General features: G+C 42.6%; 1 protein-coding gene across 1 annotated transcript in view; it reads right to left on the bottom strand.

Annotated features, from left to right (window-relative positions):
• Positions 1 to 23,049, bottom strand: part of KIAA1755 (KIAA1755 ortholog) — a 78,027-nt gene that overhangs the window by 18,960 nt on the left and 36,018 nt on the right. Inside the window, exons 6-10 of the mRNA XM_007474370.3 lie at positions 19,821 to 19,914; positions 17,327 to 17,413; positions 10,413 to 10,529; positions 4,690 to 4,788; positions 2,710 to 2,858 (exon numbers count right to left, since the gene is read on the bottom strand). Of these exons, the coding sequence (XP_007474432.2) occupies positions 2,710 to 2,858; positions 4,690 to 4,788; positions 10,413 to 10,529; positions 17,327 to 17,413; positions 19,821 to 19,914 (546 nt within the window). The remainder of the gene's footprint in view (positions 1 to 2,709; positions 2,859 to 4,689; positions 4,789 to 10,412; positions 10,530 to 17,326; positions 17,414 to 19,820; positions 19,915 to 23,049) is intronic.

Here is a 23,049-nt window from a genome sequence, read left to right on the forward strand (position 1 = left end):
ATTTTACCGAAGATAAATGTGGCCTAGAGATATTAAGTGAATTAACTGTTCAGCACCTCTTAAGGTAAAGAGTAATTAAAGCAAAATTCAAACTAAGTCTTCTGACTTCAAAGCTAAAATTCAAGCCCAGCTTTCTAAGCTAAAATTCAAGCCCAGCTTTCGGATGCTAAGCTAAAATTCAATCCCAGATTTCTGATTCTAAGCTAAAATTCAAGTCCAGCTTTCTGATTCTAAGCTAAAATTCAATCCCAGATTTCTGATTCTAAGCTAAAATTCAATCCCAGATTTCTGACTCTAAGCTAAAATTCAAGCCCAGCTTTCTGACTTCTAAGCTAAAATTCAAATCCAAGGTCTTCTGACTTATGACTGCATTCTTTCTACTTTAAGAAAAGCCAAGAATTGAATTCAGTGAATGAACTGAGAATAGAGGGCCCAGGTCTCTTGACCCCATCACTCCTAGTCCAGGGTTCTACTCAGTCCCTGCACTTATCTAATTGGCAGGATTGCATGATAGGGATAGTTGCAAACATGGAAAGGATAGTCACTGTTTACTCTCACCTCTTGCTTCTGTATCTTTTTTCTTGTTTTTGGCAACTCATTACCCTCAGATAGCTCCAAATTCCTGTTGTCCTCATATTTCCATCTTCTGTCTAGGCTCCCCCACTGCAGAGACCTAAGTGTGACCAATCCTCCCTCGTTTTGCTCCCCACCTTGGTCATTCTCTACACACCTCCCTACTCCTTCCCCTCCACCAAGAAAGCCAGTCCCTTCTCCCAGAGCCATGTTCTCTTTTCTTCAAATTAATATGGAATTTGCAAAGAAACTAATGATCCTAAGGGGCTAAGTGATGGGGATTTATATATTACTCCAGGAGATGCAACACTTTAATTTCCCAAAGTGAATGGACCACAGAACACTCTGGTGCTTGAAATATCTTGACAGAATCTTCAGATGAATACAAAATAGTATAATGGAAAAAGTCAGAAAATTTGAGTGTGACTCTGAGTCTGCTTCATACTAACTGGGGGCTTTTAGGCAAGTTGTGAGATCTCTCTGGACCTTTCCTTGTTTTATAAAGGGAAGGAATAAGACCTAGTGACTTCTAAGGTACTTCTTAGTTCTGACACTCCATGTTCTAAAGTCCTTTCCATCCCTGATATTAGATGTTTTTGACATTAAATTCGACAAATTAAAGAAAAAAAACATTTAACTACCTCCTGAGATCAAGACATTGGCTAGCTTCTAGAAATAGGAAGATAAAAGTGAAACAGATTCCATCCTTAATGAACTTAGCTATTTTGACATTCTACCCTCACTGCCCTAAAACCATTCTAGTTGTGATGTAAGACAATGTGATGCAATGAGAAAAAAATACCACTGGAGTTGGAGTCAAAGGTCCTACATTAGCATTATAAGCTATGCCATTTACTAGCTAAGTGATAATGGGGCAAATAGAGAACTTGCGACTCAATTTCCTTTTCTATAAAATGAGAGTTGGACTAAAGAATTTCTAAGGTTTCTCCCAGGACAAAAACTATGATCCTATGATCAGTTCTGTGTTCCATGATCTATATAGTCTGAGTTATCTTATAAACTGCCAGAACTGGGACCAACCAGGACCCCTTTCCTCCTTCCTGGATATCTCGGATTCTATCTAGGGGTGCCCCGAAGGCCCTAGCTAGAGCTGGAACCAAAGATCTTTTTTTTAAACTCCTATATTTTACTGTCAATATTCTATTCCTTCTTTTCCCTCCTAGCTAGATACTGACTCCTTCCCCATTCCCACTCTTGCCAGAAGGAACCCTGAATCCTCTTTCCATTCTTGTCCTTAGGCTCATTTTCCACTTCCCAATCATAGTGGGCTATTCCTGTGGGGCAGACATCCTGATATATCCTAAGGGTCCCCAGGCCTTGTCATCTGGCCTATAGCTGCACCCTTCAGACCTCTGGATCTTTTCATATACCCTGGAAGAGTTATCTCCTCCAATTAGAGTGTGAATCCTTGGATGGCAGGGACTGTTCTTGTTCTTCTTGTACCCCTAGCTACAGCGCCTGGTACATAACAAGAAAGCACTTACAAAGTCCCTTTTAAACCTTTGTTCCTTCAATCCCAGCTCTAATCTGCAACATTCTCTATTTAAGGTTCATTGAGCTTTGACATTCAACACTCTAGGTTTTAAGGAACTTTCCACCTCTAAAATGATGATCCTATGGTCTGTGGTCCCTAAGCCAAGATCCAGTCCAGCTCTATTTATATTGTGAGGTCCATTTGAGAACAGACATACCATATTCTCTTCCAGCTCTGCCTCCTATGTTCTGTGTTCAAACGTCCCTTTTGCCCTAGATCTATGATTCTACAATCATGTTTTATGCGTGGCACCATGACAGGTGGGTGAGTTAAGGTCACTTCTGGGTAGTGAAGTCACTTTGGGGCACTGAGGATTTTGACAACCCCCTTTAGATCATGCCACGTTGGTCTATGATACATAATTAAGACCAGCCTGTCTTACTAGCTGAGACAGGTCTTACTGAAACCCCAAAGCGACTTGAGCCATGACAGTTTCATGCTCCTCTGCTGTCTCTAACTCAACGCTTGTGTGCAGAACTAAGGGAAGGACAGTGGATCTTGAACAAAGAAGGGCCAGGGAGCCCTGCTGCCTCTATAACCCTGGTGGCGACGGGAGAGGCCTGCCCCAGGAATTGTCTTACCTGGCTTCCTGTGAGTAGGCTAGCTTGCAGGTCTCCTTCCTGAGCCTGGCTAAGGTGGCTCCCCCATCTCTCTGTAGACTCACCAGCTGGGCATCGCTGAGCACAGACTCCATCATCTGCTTGTATTTGGTCATGCTTTGAGCGGCCTCCTGCAGGGACATGAGGAGGCATCAGTCAAGTTTGCAATCCTACCTTTCTCAAGCCATAGATTTGAACTCTCGGGGACATGGCCAGGTTTTTTGTGGGGTCCACTGGCCACCTTTTGGTTAACTTAAGAGCTGGCTTCACAGCTTACCTTAAACGCTGAATAAATAACAGTAGAAAACTTTTGCATAGCACAAGGTTATAAAACATACATACATACACACATATATATATCATTTGATCCTCATAATTCTGAAAGATGGATAGTCTTAGATCCCATTTTACAAAGGAGGGAAACTGAGGATAAAAAAGGTTAAGTGACTTGCTCAGGGTCACACAACTAGTAAGGACCTGAGGAGAGATTCAGACCCAGGCCTTCCTAACTCTTAAGTCTAAAACTTTTCCCACTATACTACATTACTTCCCTTGTTCTGTAACTCTGGACCAGGCCATTTATCCTCTCTGAGTCTCAGATTTCACATATGTAAAACTGAGTTGATCAGAGGACCAACCTCACAAGGTTCTTGTGAGGATCAAGTAGGATTACACATAGAAACCTAAATGTACTATATTAATGTCAGCTATCATTATGTAAAGACTTTTGAGGAGGCAGCTGGGTAGCTCAGTGGATTGAGAGTCAGGCCTAGAGACCAGAGATCCTAGGTTCAAATCTGGCCTCAGATACTTATCAGCTGTGTGACCCTGGGCAAGTCACTGAACCCCCATTGCCTAGCCCTTACCATTCTTCTGCCTTGGAACCAATATACAGTATTTATTCCAAGATGGAAGGTAAGAGTTTTTATTTAAAAAAAAACAAAGCCTTTGGACCTGCAGCCCTGGGTCTGCTCAGTCTTTGACAAGAGTGAATAGCCAGATGATCTTGAGCTCTGTCCTTCTCTTATATTTCTTAGTCTTGTCTCTCCCATTAGGCTGAGCTCCAGGCAGAGGGCATGGCTTAAACCTCTTCATTCCCCCCACTGCTCCTAGCATAGTGCTTGTCATGAGGGTCAAATGAGATCATTGATGTAAACGTTTAATAAAGACCAATCTGCTGAATTGGCATGTTTCTTACTCTGGAGTCCTTAAGCTTGCCAGGGCCAGATGGAGAGTCTTTGGGGGTTTCTGGGGGCTTTCCAAATATAGTCAGCTCATCAGTTTTCATTGAACATACTCCTCTTCTCCAGCTCCACTGGTTTATATGTCATTCTATTAAGGTCCTCAACACCTGGAAGACTCAGGCCAAACTTGCACCCTGTCTGCCACACTTGAGGATGCCTAGACTGTCAGGTCAGAAGGGAGGACATACTAGATGGCTGCCTGCTCTGGAGACAGGAGTTTGGAAACAACGGGTCTGCCTTCGACTTGCTGTGCGCTCATGGGCAAACCATATATATAACTGCCTCTTTGGGGTTTAGTTTGCTTTTCTGTAAAATAGGGGTAGGAAGCAGCAAGTGGCTCAGTGGATAGAGCATTGGGAACTAGAGTCAAGAAATCTGAGTTCAAATTTGACCTTGGACATTTTACTACCTGTGTGATTTGGGTAATTCACTTAAATCCTGTTTACCTTAATCTATTGGAAGAAAAAAAATGGAAAATCCATCCAGAATCTTTGCTGAAAAAACTCTATGTACACTGTGGTCCATGGGGTCGTGGGGAGCCTGGAATGACTGAATGCTGAATAACAATAAAAATAGGGGCAGCAATACCTGTCCCATGTGGTCCCCAATGGTCCCTAATACCATCTCCCATGTGAATAATTAGGTAATGTAAAATCTGACTGGGAAGCAAAAGCTGGGCCCTGTTCCCTCCACTCCTAGTTTGACTTCCTGCACTCACCTGTACTCCCTTGGGGGTCTTGCCCTTCTCAAACTCCTGGATGGCATCCTGAAGCAGTGTAGAAACCTTCCGGAGTTCAGCCAGGAAGGGGTCCACCCTCTGGAAAAAAAAGAGAACCCAAAAGGATAACAGTGCTTCGCTCAGAAGGAGGGAAAGCATAGGACTGAGTTACATTAGAATGGAAGTTCCCTGAGGTCATGGATGGGTTTTGCCTTTATTTGTAATCCCAGGCTTCGAGATAGAGCCTTACACATTGGCAGCAAGCTCTTAATAAATATTTGCTTTTGGGGCAGCTGGGTGGCTCATTGGATCGATAGCCAGTTCCACAGACAGGAGATCCTGGGCTCAACTCTGGCATCAAATACTTCCTTGATGAGTGACCCTGAGCAAGTCACTTAATCCCCATTGCCTAGCCCTTACCACTCCTGCCTTGGAACCAATACACAGTATTGATTCCAAGACAGAAGGTAAGACTTAAAAAAAAAAAAAGTTTGTTGATTGGAGGAGACAGAGACTAGAACAGTATAGAAATGGATATAGGCTTCTCCAGAAGTCTCCTGGTCATCAGTAAGGTTACAGGAACTCTCTCATGTTGCCTGGGAATTGTTTTAGTGCTAATACAGACAGAGCCCTGCTTTGAGAGTCAGGAAATCTGGAGTCTAAGGGTCATTTTCCCAAGTTGCCCCAAAACATTCCTGTACTTGTATTTACTCATAAAATGGATATGACCCTAATTCCTGCTCTGCTTCTCTTGCACAGTGTGTTCCTGAGGATGAAAAGAGATAATTTATGTGAAAAACCTTTTGAAAAAAGTTGAAAGCCCCCTGCCAGTGTTTGCAATTATTCCAGTCTCAGTTATGATAACCTTCACTGTTTCCATGGAACTAGGATCTCATTAGTGGGGATAACTAGCTCAACCAGATTTTGACCCTTCTCATTCTGTGATTCTTATTCATGTCAATTCAATAAAGATTTTATTAAGTCCCAACTGTTTGCAAGGCAGTTGGGAGAAAAGATGGAAACACAACACAGAATCTGCCTTCAGGATATTTGGACTCTTATAAATTCTTCATTATATTCTCATAGAATATACAACCAACAATTTGACCTCCCAATTGATACTGGTATAGAATTTTTTCCCTATCTCATCTTTTACTCTTTTATTAAAAAACAAAACAAAACAAACCCTTACCTTCCATCTTAGAGATGATACTAAGTATTAGTTCCAAGGCAAAAGAATGGTAAGGGAAAGGCAATGGGGGTTAAATGACTTGACCAGGGACCCACAGCTAGGAAGTGTCTGAGGCTATATTGGAACCAAGGACCTCTCATCTCCATGCCTGGTTTTCTATCCATTGAGCCTCCTTGTTGCCCCTTTTATCCTTTACTCTTGATTCATGATTCCTATAACTTGGTAGATTTTTATGCTGTTTCTGGAGAGTGAATCATTACTGGAAAATTATAACATTAGGATTTCAGAGTCATAAGATTATATAGCTTTATTTCTTTATTTTTGTTTGCTTAACTAAGCTTGTATTTATTAGGAAAGATTCAAGTACACCCCCATTGTAAATGATGCTTACTTTTAGTTTCAGATATATGCTTTAGAATTAAAGATTTGGAGTTGGAAGGGATCTTAAATGTTATCTGGGACCTTAAATGTTATTCAGGACCTCAAATGTTATCTAATTGAGCTTGCTTTTCTCATTTTGCAGATGAGGAAACAGAGACCCAGAGAGGTTAAGTGATTTCTTTAAGTTCACAGAGTCTGTGAGGCAGGATTTGAACCCAAATCTAGCACTCTTTCCACTAGACTAGGGTATCATTTATAAGGAAGAGACCTCAGTCATCATCTAAGAAACTCAGGTTTAGAGAGCTTAAGTGATTTGCTTAGAGTAGCAGAGATAGGATTCAAATCTAGGTCATCTGATTCCAGTTCCATGGCCCTTTCCACTCTACCACATTGTCTCTCAGATTGTATTTGTTGCATATTATAATGTAATTGATAGTTATATATGAATACTTCATTAAGAATAGCTTGCCTTTGTACGATCCTTTGTAGTTGGCAAAGTTCTTCCATGTCTCTTATCTCTCATAACCCACAAAAACAAATGTAGTATTATTACCTCCATTTCACAGATAAGGAAACTGAGGTATAGAAATTACAAAACTTTTTCAAGCTCACATTATCGAATTAGTGGTGAACCCACTAGGACTTAGTTTTCCTACTTCCAGAAGACTGCAGAGAAATCACCACTACATAGAATCACAGACTCTCTTGAGACTTGAGATTCATGCCATCAATCAAGATGCAAGCCATCATAGAGCTTCTAGTCTCACAGGAATAGATGAGACATGTATTCTCTTATTGTTTTGAGCAGTATCAGGGAAGCCAGAAGTAGGAGGGAAAGTTAAGGTGGAACCAAGGCCTATCAGGGGTTAGTCAGCAGGTGTTTTCTACCAGATAATCTACTCATCCTCTAAGTAGGACTGTGTCTTTCCCATCAGAGGCTTATTTTGTCAGAGTATCCCAGTGCTTACTCTAAGAGAGACTATACTATAGATGACCACTTGCTAGGGATATTATGTCATACCCACTCAAGTATAGGTTGGCCTAAGTGGTCTCTGAGGCCCCTTCCAACTCAGAGAGTATGTGATTCTATGTATGAGAGAATCTTATTTGTCAGGGTCCCATGCCTGGGGGTGGGGTGGATGGGGAACCAGTATCTCAGCCAAGGGAGCTTTCCAAGAGGTCTACTCTGTAGATAAGCCAATGGGAAAATGCTAGACCTTTGAGGCTGGGCAATAATGTTATCTTTTAAAAACAGCGCTGAATTCAGATATAACATCTGAGTTCAAGTTCAGAATCTGACATTTACTGCTTAGGCAAATTGGGGAAAATTACTTATCCTCTTGGGCTTTATCCATCAAGTGAAGGAGGTTGAAATAGATGATTTCTAAAGGATTTTTCTAGCTCTAAATCCTTTAATTGTACAAGACAGTGATTCTAAAAGTTTTGAGGGGATGTTCTGAGAGGCAGTATCAATAGGGCTGGTCTCAGGGCAAAGAACTGAATTCAAATCCTATCTCAGATACTTACTAGCTTTGTGACTCTGGGTGGGTTATTTACTTAAGGGCTTTTCTGTGCCTCAGTTCCCTTTGGGGTATATTTTGGCCCTAAATCTATGACTCTTGAGTCAGTACTTTCCCTTAGGACTGGCAATAGTAAAGCCATTAGATGTCTAAGCAAGGGGACATATTGTTCTAATGGTGGAGTTGTCTCCCCAGGAAAGGGGGAAGCAGGATGGAATGATTTCCCCAAAGTGGGCAGGGCCAGTCCCTAGGAGGCCAAGAAGTGGCCTCTTCTCTCTGCTATCTAGGACAGCAGTGGTGCTCCAAGTTCCTGTTATTATCTCATCCCATGGAACCTCTGGCCTTCTTTTCCACTGGTTCTCTTTCCAAAGTCTGTGTCAGAGTCACATGGGAACACTTGGTGTTCCTTGAACCCCTCTATTTTTCTGCTCCCATGCCTTTGCTCATGTTCTTTTTTTCCTGGAATGCACTCTTTCTCTTTCATATCCCTCCATCTCTGCCTAATCATTTCCTGTTGACTCTTCCAGACTTCCAGGAAGCCTCCCTAGTTAAACATAATCTCTACACTTTTGCTTTCTCACAGTTCTGTGTTTTTAACACCCTGATCACAGCCTTACACCTTATATTGTATCATGGTTATTTGTGGACATAGCTTAGGTTCCCTATACTGCAAATTGCCAAGATAATCTCATAAAGCACAGATAGGTCTTTTCCTGCTCAAAAAATTTCAGTGACTTACCTTTACACTTAGAGACCCTCTACAATCTTGCTCTGTCCTATCTTTTTAGTCTTATTTCACACTTCCCCCTTAATGCACTCTAGCTGCTTGCTACACTGGATGTCCAACCTTCTCCCACTTTTGCTCATTTATGCAGGTCATTCCCCATGTCTGGGATATAGACTCCTCACCATCACCTGGCTAAATTCTTTTCTTCCTTCATGGCCCAGTCAAGTACCGTGCAGCCTTCCTCTCCACCCCTCAACTGAAAGTGTTTTTCGTCCTCTTCATATTTTACCTTGAGCTCTTTTTCTGGATTTCTCTGTGGACTGTTATCACCTTCTACTTTGTATTAAGCTGTGTTCTTGTCATATTTCCAATTGGAATGTATGGTGGGTTACAACTCTGAGTTGTCTGAGGCAGGGGCTGTATAATTTTAAGTCTTTTGTACCCTGACATAGAATCTTACTCATAGTAGGTGCTTAATAAATTTTAAAGAGTAACTAGGTGGCACAATGGATAAAGTGCTGGGCCTGGAGTCAGGAAGATCTAAATTCAGATCTGGCCTCAGATACTGACTAGCTGTGTGATCCTGGGCAAGTCACTTAACCCTGTTGGCCTCAGTTTTCTAACCTATAAAATGAACCAGAGAAGGAAATGGCAAATCACTCCAGCATCTTTGCCAAGAAAATCCCAAATGGGTTCACAAAAAGTCAGACATGACTGAAATGACTAAACAACAACAATAAATATTAAATGAAATTGAAGGCAAGAATTGTATCTTAGTCATTGTGGTCCTTTCTCAATACTCTACTTAAGATCAGAAACTAAAAGTAATAGTGAGCTTTCTAGGGATAGAGGGTAGTATGTTTTAAATGTAATTTAAGAGAGATCCAGGGGTTGCAATGAGAAGCCAAGCTGAAAGAGAGATCAGCTGAAGAGCAGCAGAGGAGGGGCAGAGAGAGAGAAGCTCCAAATGTCCAGGGTCTTCCAGCCTGGGAGGTGGAGGAGGAAAGGAGGTTTTCCTGGAAGCTGAGAAAGAGCCTATCAGTTTGGGACCTGTTATTCCTTCTGGGACCCCAAAACACCTCCACTAAGACTCTTCAAGAACAGCTACCAGAATTCTCAAGGGGGTTTTGGATTTGGACTCATGCTGGTCAGAGCCATCCAGATCTTTCCCTGAGATTTCTCTCTCTCTCTCTGAGATTTCTCTCTCCCTGATCTATTCCTAGACTCCTGAAAAAAAAAAAAAAGCTAGTTAGGTGAGGAATAGAGATCAACCAGAAGCTGGCCAGAGGAGGGTTCAAGGCACTCAGCCTTGAACCCCAAGAACTTGGGGGGATGGCCTGCCAGAGGGGACCAGTGTTAGGGGTTCCTACTCTCATTGCCTGACACCCCTACTTCTCCTTCCCTGTGTGAACCCAAATAAATTGTTTAGTACTTTAGAATTAGGTCTGGTTGGTTTCTGACGCTAGGAAAAAGGACAGAAGATTTGGGGAGAATCATATCTCTCCCCAAAAGGGAAGGTTAGCTCAGGATCCCAGGGATCCAAACTGCCTAACCCAAGGAACAACATCTCTCCTTGATAGTGGGGTGACCCCAGGGTTCTGAAGGGAAGTGACAGTGGGTGTCCTCCATCTTCTAGAACTATTCTCTGAGGAGACATATTCCCTCTGCCAGGGGTACAAGACTTGACTACCTCTCTCCCAGAAAAAGAGAGGAGAAGAAGAATCTTCTCTCTCCCTTTCTCCCCATTTCCCTCTCTCCTTCCATTCCCCCTGTTCCCCTCTCAAATCCTTCTATTACACTTTCTAGGGGTAGAGGGTAGTGGTTTTCCCATAGGGTAGAAGAAATAAGCTCTTTTAAGCAAGAAGGCAAAGAGGAGAAGACTCAAGGCCATGAATGTAAATACCTGGAAGAACTGAACCCACTGACTGTGGCAATATGGGAAGGATCCTTCTAGGTCTGGGGTCAACTGGCTCTGGTCCACGTGGCGGCCTAGGGCCTTCAGAGATGTAAGCACCTCCACCTGGGTGAGGGAGAAATCAAATGAGATATTAGACATAAAAAGCACGGACAAGCATAAGTCCTGGAGTTTTTGTCAAACACTGAAATCCCTTGATGTTCCATCCTTCCTCTGGGCTGCTGTTCTAACCTTCCATTTTGACTGAAGGGCTTAGTTCTCCAAACTTGCTCTACTTCTCTGCTCCCTACTCCCACAACCTCACTCTCACCCAGTCTACTTCCCTCCCCTGAGTATTATTAGATCATTAGACTGAAAGTTGGAAGAGATCTTGAAGCCCATCCTGTCTAACTCCATTCATTTTACAAATGAGAAAGAGGTGGCTGGGGGAGGGCAAGTGGCTTCTCTAAATACCTATTGAGCTGCATTGGTCATCACATAAGGTCACACAGAGAGCAAGCACCAGAGTCAGAATTCACAACTAGGTTTTGTGACTGCAAATCTAATTCTCATTCCACTGCACCACACTGCCTTGGCCTTTGGCTTGTTTTTCTATGTAGACCCAGAATTCTTCATTTGAATGACCCTAGTTTCCTGAAACCACAGAATCTCAGAGTTGGAAGGGATTTCAAGGGACATCTGGTCGAATTTCTGAATCCAATCTGTAGCATAAGTTCCTTCTATAACATCCATCCCCAACATGTTGACCTATAGTTTTGCTAAATGCCTCAGATTTATTGATTGACTAATAGGAAACTCATTACTTTTTGTGGTGGCTGATTCCATTTTGGGATGGCTATTTTTAAAAAATCCTTTCCCCTTCACCAGTTACAAAGAAACATATTTATAAGCCCAATGCTTATTTGAAGAGAGTGTGGCAGTCTTCAAAAAGTGATAGGCCTAAGGGTTCCAACTCTTTCCTTTAGGGCTATAGTGGATCCTAGAGAGTTGCAGTCTTACCAATGATAATAATAATCATGTGTTGACTCCTGATTTAGGCTGATACAACAGAAAGAGCTGGGTTCAAATTCCATTTCAGGTATTTACTACCTTTGTAATCTTGTGCAAGTCACTTAACATTTTAGACCTCATCTATTAAATGAAGGGGATGAACTAGATGACCTCGAAGGTCCCTTAAAGCTCAAAATCGATTATGTTGTATAGAGGAGGTTCTTAATCTTTTATATGTCTTCGCCTCTTAAGGCAAACTGGTAAAGCCTAATAATGCTTTTAACGCATAAAATAAAATATATAGTACAACAAAAGAAACTAATTATATTGGAATACCGGTATCAAAATATACTAAAAAAACCCTCATGTACTCTAGGTTAAGAACTTCTGCTCTATAAGAAATATGGGGAAGGATGCTGACCGACCATCAATGGAGATGCAGTGATACTAAATGAGGTCTAACTCTTGGCTTTCAGAGGAGTGCCATAATAACAATAATGAACATTTATATGGTGCTTATTATGTGCCAGGCTCTGTGCTAAGTATTTTACAATTATTATTTCCTATGATAGTAGAAAAAGAACAGCAATAGGGAGGCAGCTTAGTATAGTATAAAAATGACTGGCTCTGAAGTCAGAGGAACTTAACTTTAGATTCAACTCCTACTTCTGAGGTTTATTAACTATGGGACCTCTGATAAGTCAATTAAATACACTGGGCCTCAGTTTCCTCATCTGTGAAATGAAGAGTTGGATTATATGACCACTAAGGTCCCTTTCAGCTGCTCTTAACCTATGAATTCTTTTTTTTTAAACCCTTACCTTTCATCTTGGAGTCAATATTGTGTATTAACTCCAAGGCAGAAGAGTGGTAAGGGCTAGGCGATGGGTTTTAAGTGACTTGCCCAGGGTCACACAGCTAGGAAGTGTCTGAGGCCAGATTTGAACTTAGGACCTCCCGTCTCTAGGCCTGACTCTCAATCCACTGAGCCACCCAGCTGCCCCAGTCTGTGAATCTTATGTCAGAGAATCTACATTCAAATCCTATCTCTGCTACTTTTTTGCCATATAATATTGAGCAAGTCACATCCCCTTCTCTGGGCTTCGGTTTTCTCATCTATAAAATAGGCAGCTTGGATTAAATGAGCTCTATGGTCACTTTTGGTTCTGATATATAGATATAGATATTTCTATGTGTATGTATATATGTATATACCTGCACATATGTATATATATATATACATATATATATATATATATATATATATATAAATCCTAAGCTCCAAAATCCCTTCTAGCAGCCATATTTTGTTTTCTATATTTTAAAATCCTGTTCAGCTCTGATATCCTATGTCCAAAGATGCCTTTCAGCTTTGACATCTGAAACGAAAATAATCTCTATTCTAAATCTATGAGAAAAAGCAATGAGCTGGAGAGTGCGAGGGCCAGGATGGAGGTTGAGGGTTAGGGTATAACAAAGCTGGAACTCTCACAAGCTAGGGACTGGCAGCTACAACCAGCCCAATGTTCTATTTGTAATCAGCCTGCCTGCAATGGGTTGCTGCCCCCTGCTAGCATTCTGCAATAGGAAAGGGACACCCACTAAGACATATCTGATGGGAAGGAGCTTTTGTTCCTGGGGACTGAGTGATGAGGTCTGCAGGCGTACAGGGAAAATAAATCCATTGATCGTTTTGATTTGAGGTGGGTGCCCAGAACAATTCCAGACAGAGGCCAGGAAGGGAATTGTTGCTGTGTTTTTATGTGCCCATCCCCTAAGTAACAATTTGCCTGCTGCGGCACGTTTACTAACCCCCAAGAAAGATGGCGACATTTTAAATCATTTTCCTGAGCAGAGCAGAAACATGAGCTGGTGCACTCATTACAGTGGTATATGGTGGTAATTAAAGGGAGCCACATTAAGAGAACACCATACATACACAGCCTGGCTCTGAATGGCTGCCATAATGTACATGAGGAGTGGAATAAGTACAAGGCACTTGTTCTTTTGGAAACATTGGGTTACCCTGGGTGGCTGCAGTACATTAACTGAAGCCTTAAGAAAGAAAAGTACAACCATAATCCACTGCCCCATAAAGGCAGTTTGAGGCTGAGACGACCATCCTTGTCCAGATACATTTAGAATTGAGAGAGACCTTAGAATCCATCAAATCCCAAACCCATCATTTTACAGATGAGGAAACTGAATATGACAAAGGTTAAGGGTTTTATCCAAGTTTATATATAGATTAGAAGTAGCAGAGTCTGGATATGAGCTTGGGTCCTCTAATTCTCTCCCTTCAAAAACACAAACAAACTAGGTTCGCTGCCACATTTTCTGTTCCATATCATGGCTCTATGAATACTAGGACTCTATCCCATTCATCTCTGCTCCCCCCATTGTGACATAGTACATCAAAGGGGCTTGCACAGACCAGGGACTCAGGAAAGGTTTGCTCAATAGCTAACACTGACATGGGCACGTTGAGGTTTGCAAAGCACTTTGCAAACATTATCTCATTGAATCCTCACAACAATCCTGTAAAGCAGGTGCTATTATTGCACTTGTTTTACAGATGAGGAACTGAGATTGGGAGGCTAAGTGACTTGCTCAGAGCTGCTATGTCTGTGGTAGCTTTTAAATCCAGGTTTTCCCCAACTCCTAGTCCAGCATTCTATACAGGGTGCCTCCTAGAAGCATAGCAGTGGGGATGAGGGCAATGAGATTGGGTCTCCGTTTCCTCAGCATTAAAGTGAGGGAGTTGGACTAGATGGCTTCTGAGTCCATTGTGTCCCCAGTTCTGTGATCCTAGAGCACGGTGTTTGTTCAGTCATTCAGCCGGGCCTGATTCTCCACAACCCTGAGGACCCACCATCCATGGGGTTTTTCTTGGCAAAGATACTGGAGTGGTTTGCCATTTTCCTTCTGCAGTGATCATAGTGGTACCACAAGGGAAGTGAGAAGAGTTCTTCTGCCCTCTGCTGGTCTAATCGGAGTACTGCACCCAGATGTTGGCGCTGTGTTGTCTGACAAAGTGGAGGAAGGTAAGGCTGTCAGATCAGATTTATTCTGTTTGGCCCCAGTGGGTAGTGAAGTAGATTTGCCTCAGTAGAAGATATCATTTCCTAACAATTAAAACAGTCATTGGGAAATAGTGAGCTCCCCATCACCCAGGATGTTTAAGAGGAGTAAGGATGATTACCTGCTAGGGATGCATTAGAAAAGATTATGTTCCATGTTTGAGTGCAGGTGGGATTAGATGACTTTTTTTTTAAACTCTCACCTTCTGTCTTAGAATCAGTGCTGAGTATTGGTTCCAAGGCAGAGGAACTGTAAGGACTAGACAACTGGGGTTAAGTGCCTTGCCCAGGATCACACAGCCAGGAAGAGTCATATTGGAACCCAGGACCTCCTATTATCCACTAAGCCACCTAGATAGCCCCCAGATTAGACGACTTCTTAATGACTTGAATTTTGTGACGGGAGGTCAGTTTATGTTGGGATGCAGTGAGTTGGGCAGACAGGATCCAACACTAGGAGGTCAAATGGTCAGAGAGAGAAGTACTAAGGGAAGGAATACTAGGGTTAGTATTTTAGGGGCAGGAGCTGTTGGTGCTCTGCTCTTATATACTTCCCTTAAAACTGAATGTCTGGACATCACTTTAGCCCTAGCACTCACACCTTATTAGTACAACTGCCTCTGGAGCACCCCCTTTGATTGGAGGGTGGGGGGCTCTTTTTAGAACCCTGGGATAGCCATGACTTCATTTCCCACTGGAGTGTATTCCTTTGGGCTTCTTTATCATGCCTATGGCTAGGTAGCTTCTTCCTCATTCCCTCTCTCTCTCTCTCTCCTTCATCTTCCCTTTATGTATTGTCTTTCCCATTAAAATATAAGTTCTTTGAGCATAGGGACTATCTTTCTCTTCCTTCAAATTTCTATTCTCAGTGCTTGCCATAGTACCTGGCATATCTGACTGACTGAAGATGTTAATGATGGCTAGAAAGAATTTAGAGCCTTCTGGTGAAACCTACCCCATTGGAGGCAGGAATAAAGACAGTAGATTTGTTACTCCTGGGCTTTAAAGCAGGGGCTGGGAGATGCAAATAGGCAAAGTCTTCTTCACAGGACTTACTGACCATTCCCAGGGGTCTGGTCAAGTGTAGAGAAGACAGCGGAGCTATGATTTCAAAGGTAAATGGCATAGATTTTGTAGCCAAATATCGGTGTCTGAAGTGGTGTAACTGCTTAGGCCATGCAGGACAGACAGAAGGGAAAACTGGAACCAAACAGAATCTGGATCAGAATTGTGGAAAAACTGGAGAGGAGCTGTGAGGGCAGGTGCCAGTAAGCTACCAAATGGAAGCAGCTTGTGGGATACTTTCAGGGGAATCTGGACTGCTTGGGTATCTTGAAGTATCCAGAGATATGTGAGTCTGAAACTTGACAGAGCAGAGTGAAAAGAGTGCTAGATTTGGGAGTTATAAGACCTCGATTTGAATCCTGCCTTCAGTAGAGACCTTTGTGAACATCAGTTTCCTTATCAGTAAAACAAATTGTAATTCTTACACTTAATTCTCTCCTATATGCATTCTTTGATCCAGTGACTCCTGGCTATTCATGAACAAGACACTCTTTTCTCTCACATTGGGCTCTCTCTGACTATCTCCCATGCCTGGAATGTTCTTCTTCCTCTGCTTGGATTACTGATATCCCTGATTTCCTTTAAGTTTCAACTAAAATCCCACCTTTAACAGGAAGTCTTCGAGCTCCTCTAAATTCTAGTGCCTCCCCCATTAATTATTTTCTATTGATCCTGTACATAACATATTATTTGCACATTGTTTATCCATTAGATTATAAGCTCCTTGAGGGCAAGGAATGTCTTTTGCTTCTTTTTATATCCTCTGAGCTTTGCACAGCACCTGGCTTATAGTAGGCACATAATAAATGTTTATTGATTGATTTATTACACTGTTTGCCTTATAAGATGGTGTATCTAGCTCTTTGTAAGCCTTTAGTGCCACAGTGATGTGATTATGCCAATTGTCCTGGCACTTAACCATTCATCCTCTTATGTTTTCATCTATTTGTCTTATGTACATTAGTTTGTGTTATGTACATTAGATTGTGACCTCTCCAAGGGGCAGTGATCATATTTTCTTCTGTATTCTCACCTTTCTCCCATCTCTCCCCTGTTTCTAGCACCCCAACATAGTTGAGTCCAGGTGAGGCTTAATAAACACATTTTTTTTTTTTGCAATATGTTTCAGTTCAACTTTTTTTAAAAATGAAAGATAATTATTCTGGGATTTCTCACCCCATCTCACTTCAAATCCTGTTTCCTACTTTTTTTCTCACTGTAGAATGACTGGATTGGGAAAGTTTGGGGAATATGGAAAGAGGGGGAAATCAAATGATTTCAATTCCTCCCTTCTATTCCCTAAGCTCTTTTTTCTTGCTTGCTGATAGGCACCCTTTTGTAGGGATTAGGGAATGGAGTCCAGTGGGAGAATGTCAATTCAACTAGACTTTATCTCTAATAAACTCTGAATCTAATCCCTGCAGTAACACAGGACACACCCACAGACCCACTTGCAGACAGACATCCAGGCAACACAAACATACTGGATGCTCTTCCAGAAGCCTCTCTCTCTGCCACTAGAGTAGTATAGAATAAACAAAGAAGGGATTATGCCTGGCTGTTCATTCCCATACTCTTCCACATTGTAACTATAGGAAAGAATGGAATGGCCTTGGCAGTCATGGACTGGTGCTTATTGCCACCTTGACCCTAACAATATGCTTTCTCTTCTCTGGTCCAAGTGCAGAGAGCAGTGTTCAAACCCTCTTTTCTTCCCACCCCCCCTCTCCCCTTGTCTTGGCCAGTCCTCATGCTTCTTCCTCTTACCTGGATGGCTGGCACCTTCTCCAGGTGGGTAGCAGCTTCCTTCTCCCCCAGGAACAGCAAACTGTGAAGAGAGGCTGGGGCCAAGGCCTGTAGGAGACAGTAGCTTCAGATTCACCTTTTTCACTTTGCCCATTCTGGCCTACATGCACTTCCTCTCACAGATGCTCTAGGTGGGTCATGGGAAAGAAGGCACCTTGTTCATTGAGGCCATTGTGTGATGTCCCCGAAGCTGATCCTAACTCTTCCCTGATACCAAGGAAGGACCCCGAAGTATCTATTGTGTCATTAGGTTGAGCTGGAAATGGACATTATAACTCACTTTATTGAGATTTCATGGAGATCCACTACAGATTGTATTTCCCAAGTCTTTGGGTACTTGGACCACTGATGGAGGAGTTCTCCATCTTCAACTCACCCTCAGCCATGCCCACATTTCACACCTACTGAAGCAAATGTCATTATATGGTTATATATGCTTAGTTATACTAGTTCTGGCTATATTGTTTGTCCTTTTCAGGCCTCATCCAGAATACTGGGCACAGGCGGGCATCATTTTAGGAAGAGCACCAATAAACTGGATAAAGTCCAGGATGGTGATAGGTCCTTGAGTTCATATCATTTGGGGATCCCTTGAAGAATCTGGGGGTGTTTAACTTGGACAAGATAAGAATCCATGGGGACATGTTAGGTTTGTTTAAGTATTTGAAGGGCTGGTAGGTGGGAACAAGGCTTAGACTTGCTCTATTTGTCTTGAGGGCAAAACTGAGAGCAAGGGTAGGCATTTCAAAGGGGCAAATTTTGGGTTTGAGGTCAGAAAAAACTTCCTAATAATCTGAGTTTCTGAAAGCAGAATGGATTCCCCTTCTTTGAAGGTCTTTAAGCAAAGTCCAGGAGACCATTGGTTGGATATGTTATGTGGAATTCCTTTTGGATATGGGTGCCACTCAGGTCCCCTCCAACTCTAATATTCTATGATTCTATGATAGGGCCAGTGACAGGTTGTGCCTGAAGCCTGAAAATGAGAGGGGCTAGATGGGAAGAGATGTCAGCAGCAGCAGCAGACTATCGGGTGATGAACTCTTTGGCCAGAAGGATCATCAGAGACAAAAATACAAAGTAGCCCTAATAGTTGGGTAGCCTTCTTCCACTTCTGCAAGTGACCAAAGAGCAAAAATGGGGAAAATACTCATTGTAAGAAGGCATGGTCAGCCTTTGACCTCCACAATGAAGAGAATAATAATAGATAGCATTACTTTAGCACTTTGCAAATATGATCTTGTTTTATCTTTTAAATATGATCTTGTTTTATCTCATAAAATCCTTGGGAGGAATTATCCCCATTTTATAGCTGTGGAAACTGAGGCTGCGGAGAACTTAAGTGTCAGCCAAGGGTTAAAGGTAGTGTCTGAGGTCATATTTGAATATGAGTCTTCTTGATTCCAGGCCCAGTTCTCTATTTACTGTGCCACCTAGCTGATCACATCCAAGCATTAATGAAAAATGGGAACCATTTCAACATAAGCAATTTCTTTTCAATATGGGAACTGAACATAGCATCATGTAGCAGGGAATGAGAAACCACAGGTTCTAGTACTAGCTTTGTGTTTGACCTTGGATGGCTCCTTCCCCTCTCTGAGGCTTAGTTTCTTCCTCTATGAAAATGAAGGGTTTGTAATAGATGGTCCAAGATCTCCTCAGCAATTTGATTCTATGTTTGTGACTAGAAGATGCTCCATGCATTTTTGCTGATTGATGGAATGAGAACAGGAGACATTGTCAGAGAAGGGGCAAGATGACAACTGGGGTAGAAGAGTGCTGGTTAAGTATTTCCCTTCTGTAGGTCTTGGAGAGGATCTTAGAGGTGGAAGCATCTTACCCAACTCCCACCTGAAGCATGGATCCCTTCTATAAAGGACATATTACTGTCCATTGGGTTGGAAGATATCCAATGATGGAGAACCTTCAAGAGAGCCTATTCTGCTTTTGGTCAGCTCTAATTAGGAAGCTTTTTCCTACATTGAACTAAAACCTGCCTCTTTGTAACTTGGTTCCTTGCTCCTAGTTCTGTCTTCTCCCATTAAGCAGAACAAATCTAATCCATCTTTCCCAAAGCAACCCTACAAATATTTGAAGCCAATAATCATGTTCCCTTTAAAATTTCTCTTACTGAGGTCTAAGCATTTCTACTTCCTTTAAGTGGTCCTCATATAACATGAGTTTGAGGCAGAGGACCCTGGGTGTATTAATTCCCCCATTCTGGACACAAACCTCTTTTAATGCACTGTAAAATCAAAGTAGCTTTTTGTTTGTTCTATCACATTGCTGATTCACACTGACCTTTCTGTCCTCAGCTCTTTTTCATGATAACAATTGTCTAGCTGTGCTTTCTCCTTCCTATACTAGTAGTTGATTTTTTGAGCTCAAGTGTAGGACTTAACATTTACCCAGTCAAATTTCATATTATTAAAAGGAGCTTAGTATTGAGTTCACTTACCTGGGTTGTTCTTAGAGCATTGACCAGGCAGGGAGTAGGGGCCTGTTTCCTGGCATCTATCACAACAGTCAGTCCTATGGCTTTGGCTTCTTGTCTATGAATCAGAAATTAAATTGTGAATCACGTTTGGATAACACGAGGAAGGGGCAGGAAGGAGGAAAATAGATGGGGTGGTAAAGATAAGGTAAGGTAAGTAAAGGGAACCAAATTTCTAGATCCTGGACTACAATAAGATTGGATGGTCCTAGATGACAATAATTCATTGACTTAGCAGACTAGGGGGACAAGGGTCTAACATATTACTTTGAGCTCCAGAATAAAACTTTCAGAAATCAATCTTTTCTTTCTTCCTTCCTTCCTTCCTTCCTTCCTTCCTTCCTTCCTTCCTTCCTTCCTTCCTTCCTTCCTTCCTTCCTTCCTTCCTTCCTTCCTTCCTTCCTTCCTTCCTTCCTTCCTTCCTTCCTTCCTTCCTTCCTTCCTTCCTTCCTTCCTTCCTCCCTCCCTCCCTCCCTCCCTCCCTCCCTCCCTCCTCTCCCTCCCTCCTCTCCCTCCCTTCCTCCCTCCCTCCCTCCCTCCCTCTCTTCCTTCCTTCCTTCCTTCCTTCCTTCCTTCCTTCCTTCCTTCCTTCCTTCCTTCCTTCCTTCCTTCCTTCCTTCCTTCCTTCCTTCCTTCCTTCCTTCCTTCCTTCCTTCCTTCCTTCCTTCCTTCCTTCCTTCCTTCCTTCCTTCTTCCCTCCCTCCTTCCCTCCAGGTTAGAAGATGTAAGTTCTGGTCTCTATAGGTTCATCTATAGGCTCTATGACTGGGGAAGCCTATCCTCTCTATATTTTAATTCCTTCTCTGAGGAAAAAAAGAGGAGACTGGATTAGATAAGAAAATGTTCATGGTCCCTTCCACTTCTGACATTCTATGTTCTATATTCTAAAGCAGGATTTCTTAACTTAAACTTCTTAACAGTTTATGAATTTTTAAAATTAATAACTTTATTTCATTATAATTAGTTTTCTTTGGAATCCTATGTATTTTATTTTATGCATTTAAAAATCTCATCTGAGTTAAAATCAATAAATCTCACCAGATTGCCAAAGGGGTCCATGACACAAAAAGGTTAAGAACCACTGCTATAAGGTCTCTTCCAACTTTGCTATATGTTATAGTCTACATTCTAAGGTCTTTTTTCCTTATGGTATCCTATGTTTTATGTTCTAAAGTTTCTTTCAGTTTTGATATAGTGATCCACTCATTTTGCAATGATCCCAATTAGTAGGCTCCTTGGGGATAAACTACCCCTCACCCATTGCTGAAATGTGACCTTTGGGCATTTGGCAGTTGGGCGGTAGAAGCAATGGTCTGGGCCCTCAATACTTCTGCCCAGTGATTTGGCCTGTGAAGTAACTGGTTACTTAATTTTCCCAGGAGAAAACTTATTCTGCTCCTTGGCCTGAATTGGTGTCTGGACAAGTGACTCAGGACTTTGCTGGTCCTCTAAAAATCATCTCTAATGGGACCCCCCAAAAAAAGAAAAATAGGTCATCTCACACCTTGGTAAATAGAACCAGATGTCAAGGTCTATGGGTTATCTTGGGAATTCTTCACTGAAGAGAAAACCTTATTACTGTGTGTTTACATAGAAACACGGATACACATGAGTACATAGGCTGACTCAGAAACACTTGTGCACACCTTTGGAAAGCTATACCTTCGGTGATATACACATAAAAGTACACTGGCTTTTGCCCACTGACATATAGATCTGAGCAGACAAATAAGTATGTATGGATCTGCATCTATAATTTAATCTAATTCATTTCAGTTCTCAATTATCAAGTCAGTGGAGATCCAGAGACATATGACAGAGACCCTATTTTCAAGGAGTTTAGGCCCAAAGAGGCATGCACTGAGCAAGGCTGTGGCACACAGACACACAGACAGGGACCTACAGAGACAAACAAAAATAAATTTACACACTGAGAGACACCATGCACAGAGATACACGCATACGCTGGCAGGGGCACAAGTGTCCTAGATTATTATTAATAAATTATTTCCATTTGCAAAGTTCTCAACTTTATCAAGCATTTTGGGGCCAAATGCTGATCCGAGAGGTCTGAACGATCTGGGGATCTGGGGGTGGAGACAAATATCCATCCTTGAGAGGGGAACTGCTGCTGCCCAGCCTGCTCCCCTTTCTGGTGGGGGAAGTCTGCTCTCCTGTGACCCTGCTACCAGCTGTGGAAGCAGGGAAAGGGTTTGGCTGGTTTTTAACAGAACATGGACTGTTGGAGCCACAAGATCAGCTAGTCCGACTTCTTGAGGAAGAGGAAGCGACTCATCTAAGGCCACTCTGTGATTTAGTGCTTGGCAAAGCCAAGGCTGAAGCATCATTCTCCTTACTCCTAGCCCGAGGATCTTACATCACATTTCCTTCTTTCTGAGCTCATTTCTCGGAGTGAAGCTTCACGTGGATAAATCCCTGCAGCTTTGGTGTTCTGTTTGGTCCAGGTAATATGACATGACAGGCACTGGAAATATCTCTGCTCTGCAATCTCCCCTACTGGCCTGCCCTCCTTAAAATTCAACATGAGAATCACCTTGTTGGGTTCAGGAATGGAAAGGTCCAGTTTACATACACACATAAGTACCCAGGCAGGGGAACACCCGAAGCCGACTGATATCCATTCCCCAACGTACATAGCACACAGGCTGCCCAATACAGGCCAGGGGAGTCTGACCAGGTAGGAATGGGGACCTGGGAACACCCAGATGTTTATCTCGGCTTGCGGGAAGGAGATCTGACAAATGCCCAGCATGCCTAAGGGGAGCATTTACCCCATGGCTTGGAGTAGCTGGGGCTTTTGTGCTTTGTAGAGAGGGGTTGGTGGAGGAGCAGAGGTGGGGGGGTTCCTCCTTGGTTACCTCTGTCGATGGCCTGGCACAGGGCAGCCTCACTCAGGCTGGGGTAAAAAATCCCCTTTCTTTGCCAAATCGGATGAAGTGATCTCAAAATCCAGCAGATGGCAGTAGCCTTTCTCTGGATGAAGTCCAGACTGACCCAGAGATATACCCGGCCCCTCCTCTTTTCACCCAGCTCCCTGCATCAAATGGCTGATTGCAGAAGCAAAGCTTATTAGCCTGGAGTATTTCCATGTCCTCTTGGAACCTGCCAGTTCCTGCCCTGAGTTTCCCAGCAAAAACGCTTCGCCGGAGGCAGCGGGTCCTGTGACTGAAGC

The sequence above is a fragment of the Monodelphis domestica genome, chromosome 1 (assembly GCF_027887165.1).
Source record: "Monodelphis domestica isolate mMonDom1 chromosome 1, mMonDom1.pri, whole genome shotgun sequence".
In the NCBI taxonomy this organism is placed as follows: domain Eukaryota; kingdom Metazoa; phylum Chordata; class Mammalia; order Didelphimorphia; family Didelphidae; genus Monodelphis; species Monodelphis domestica.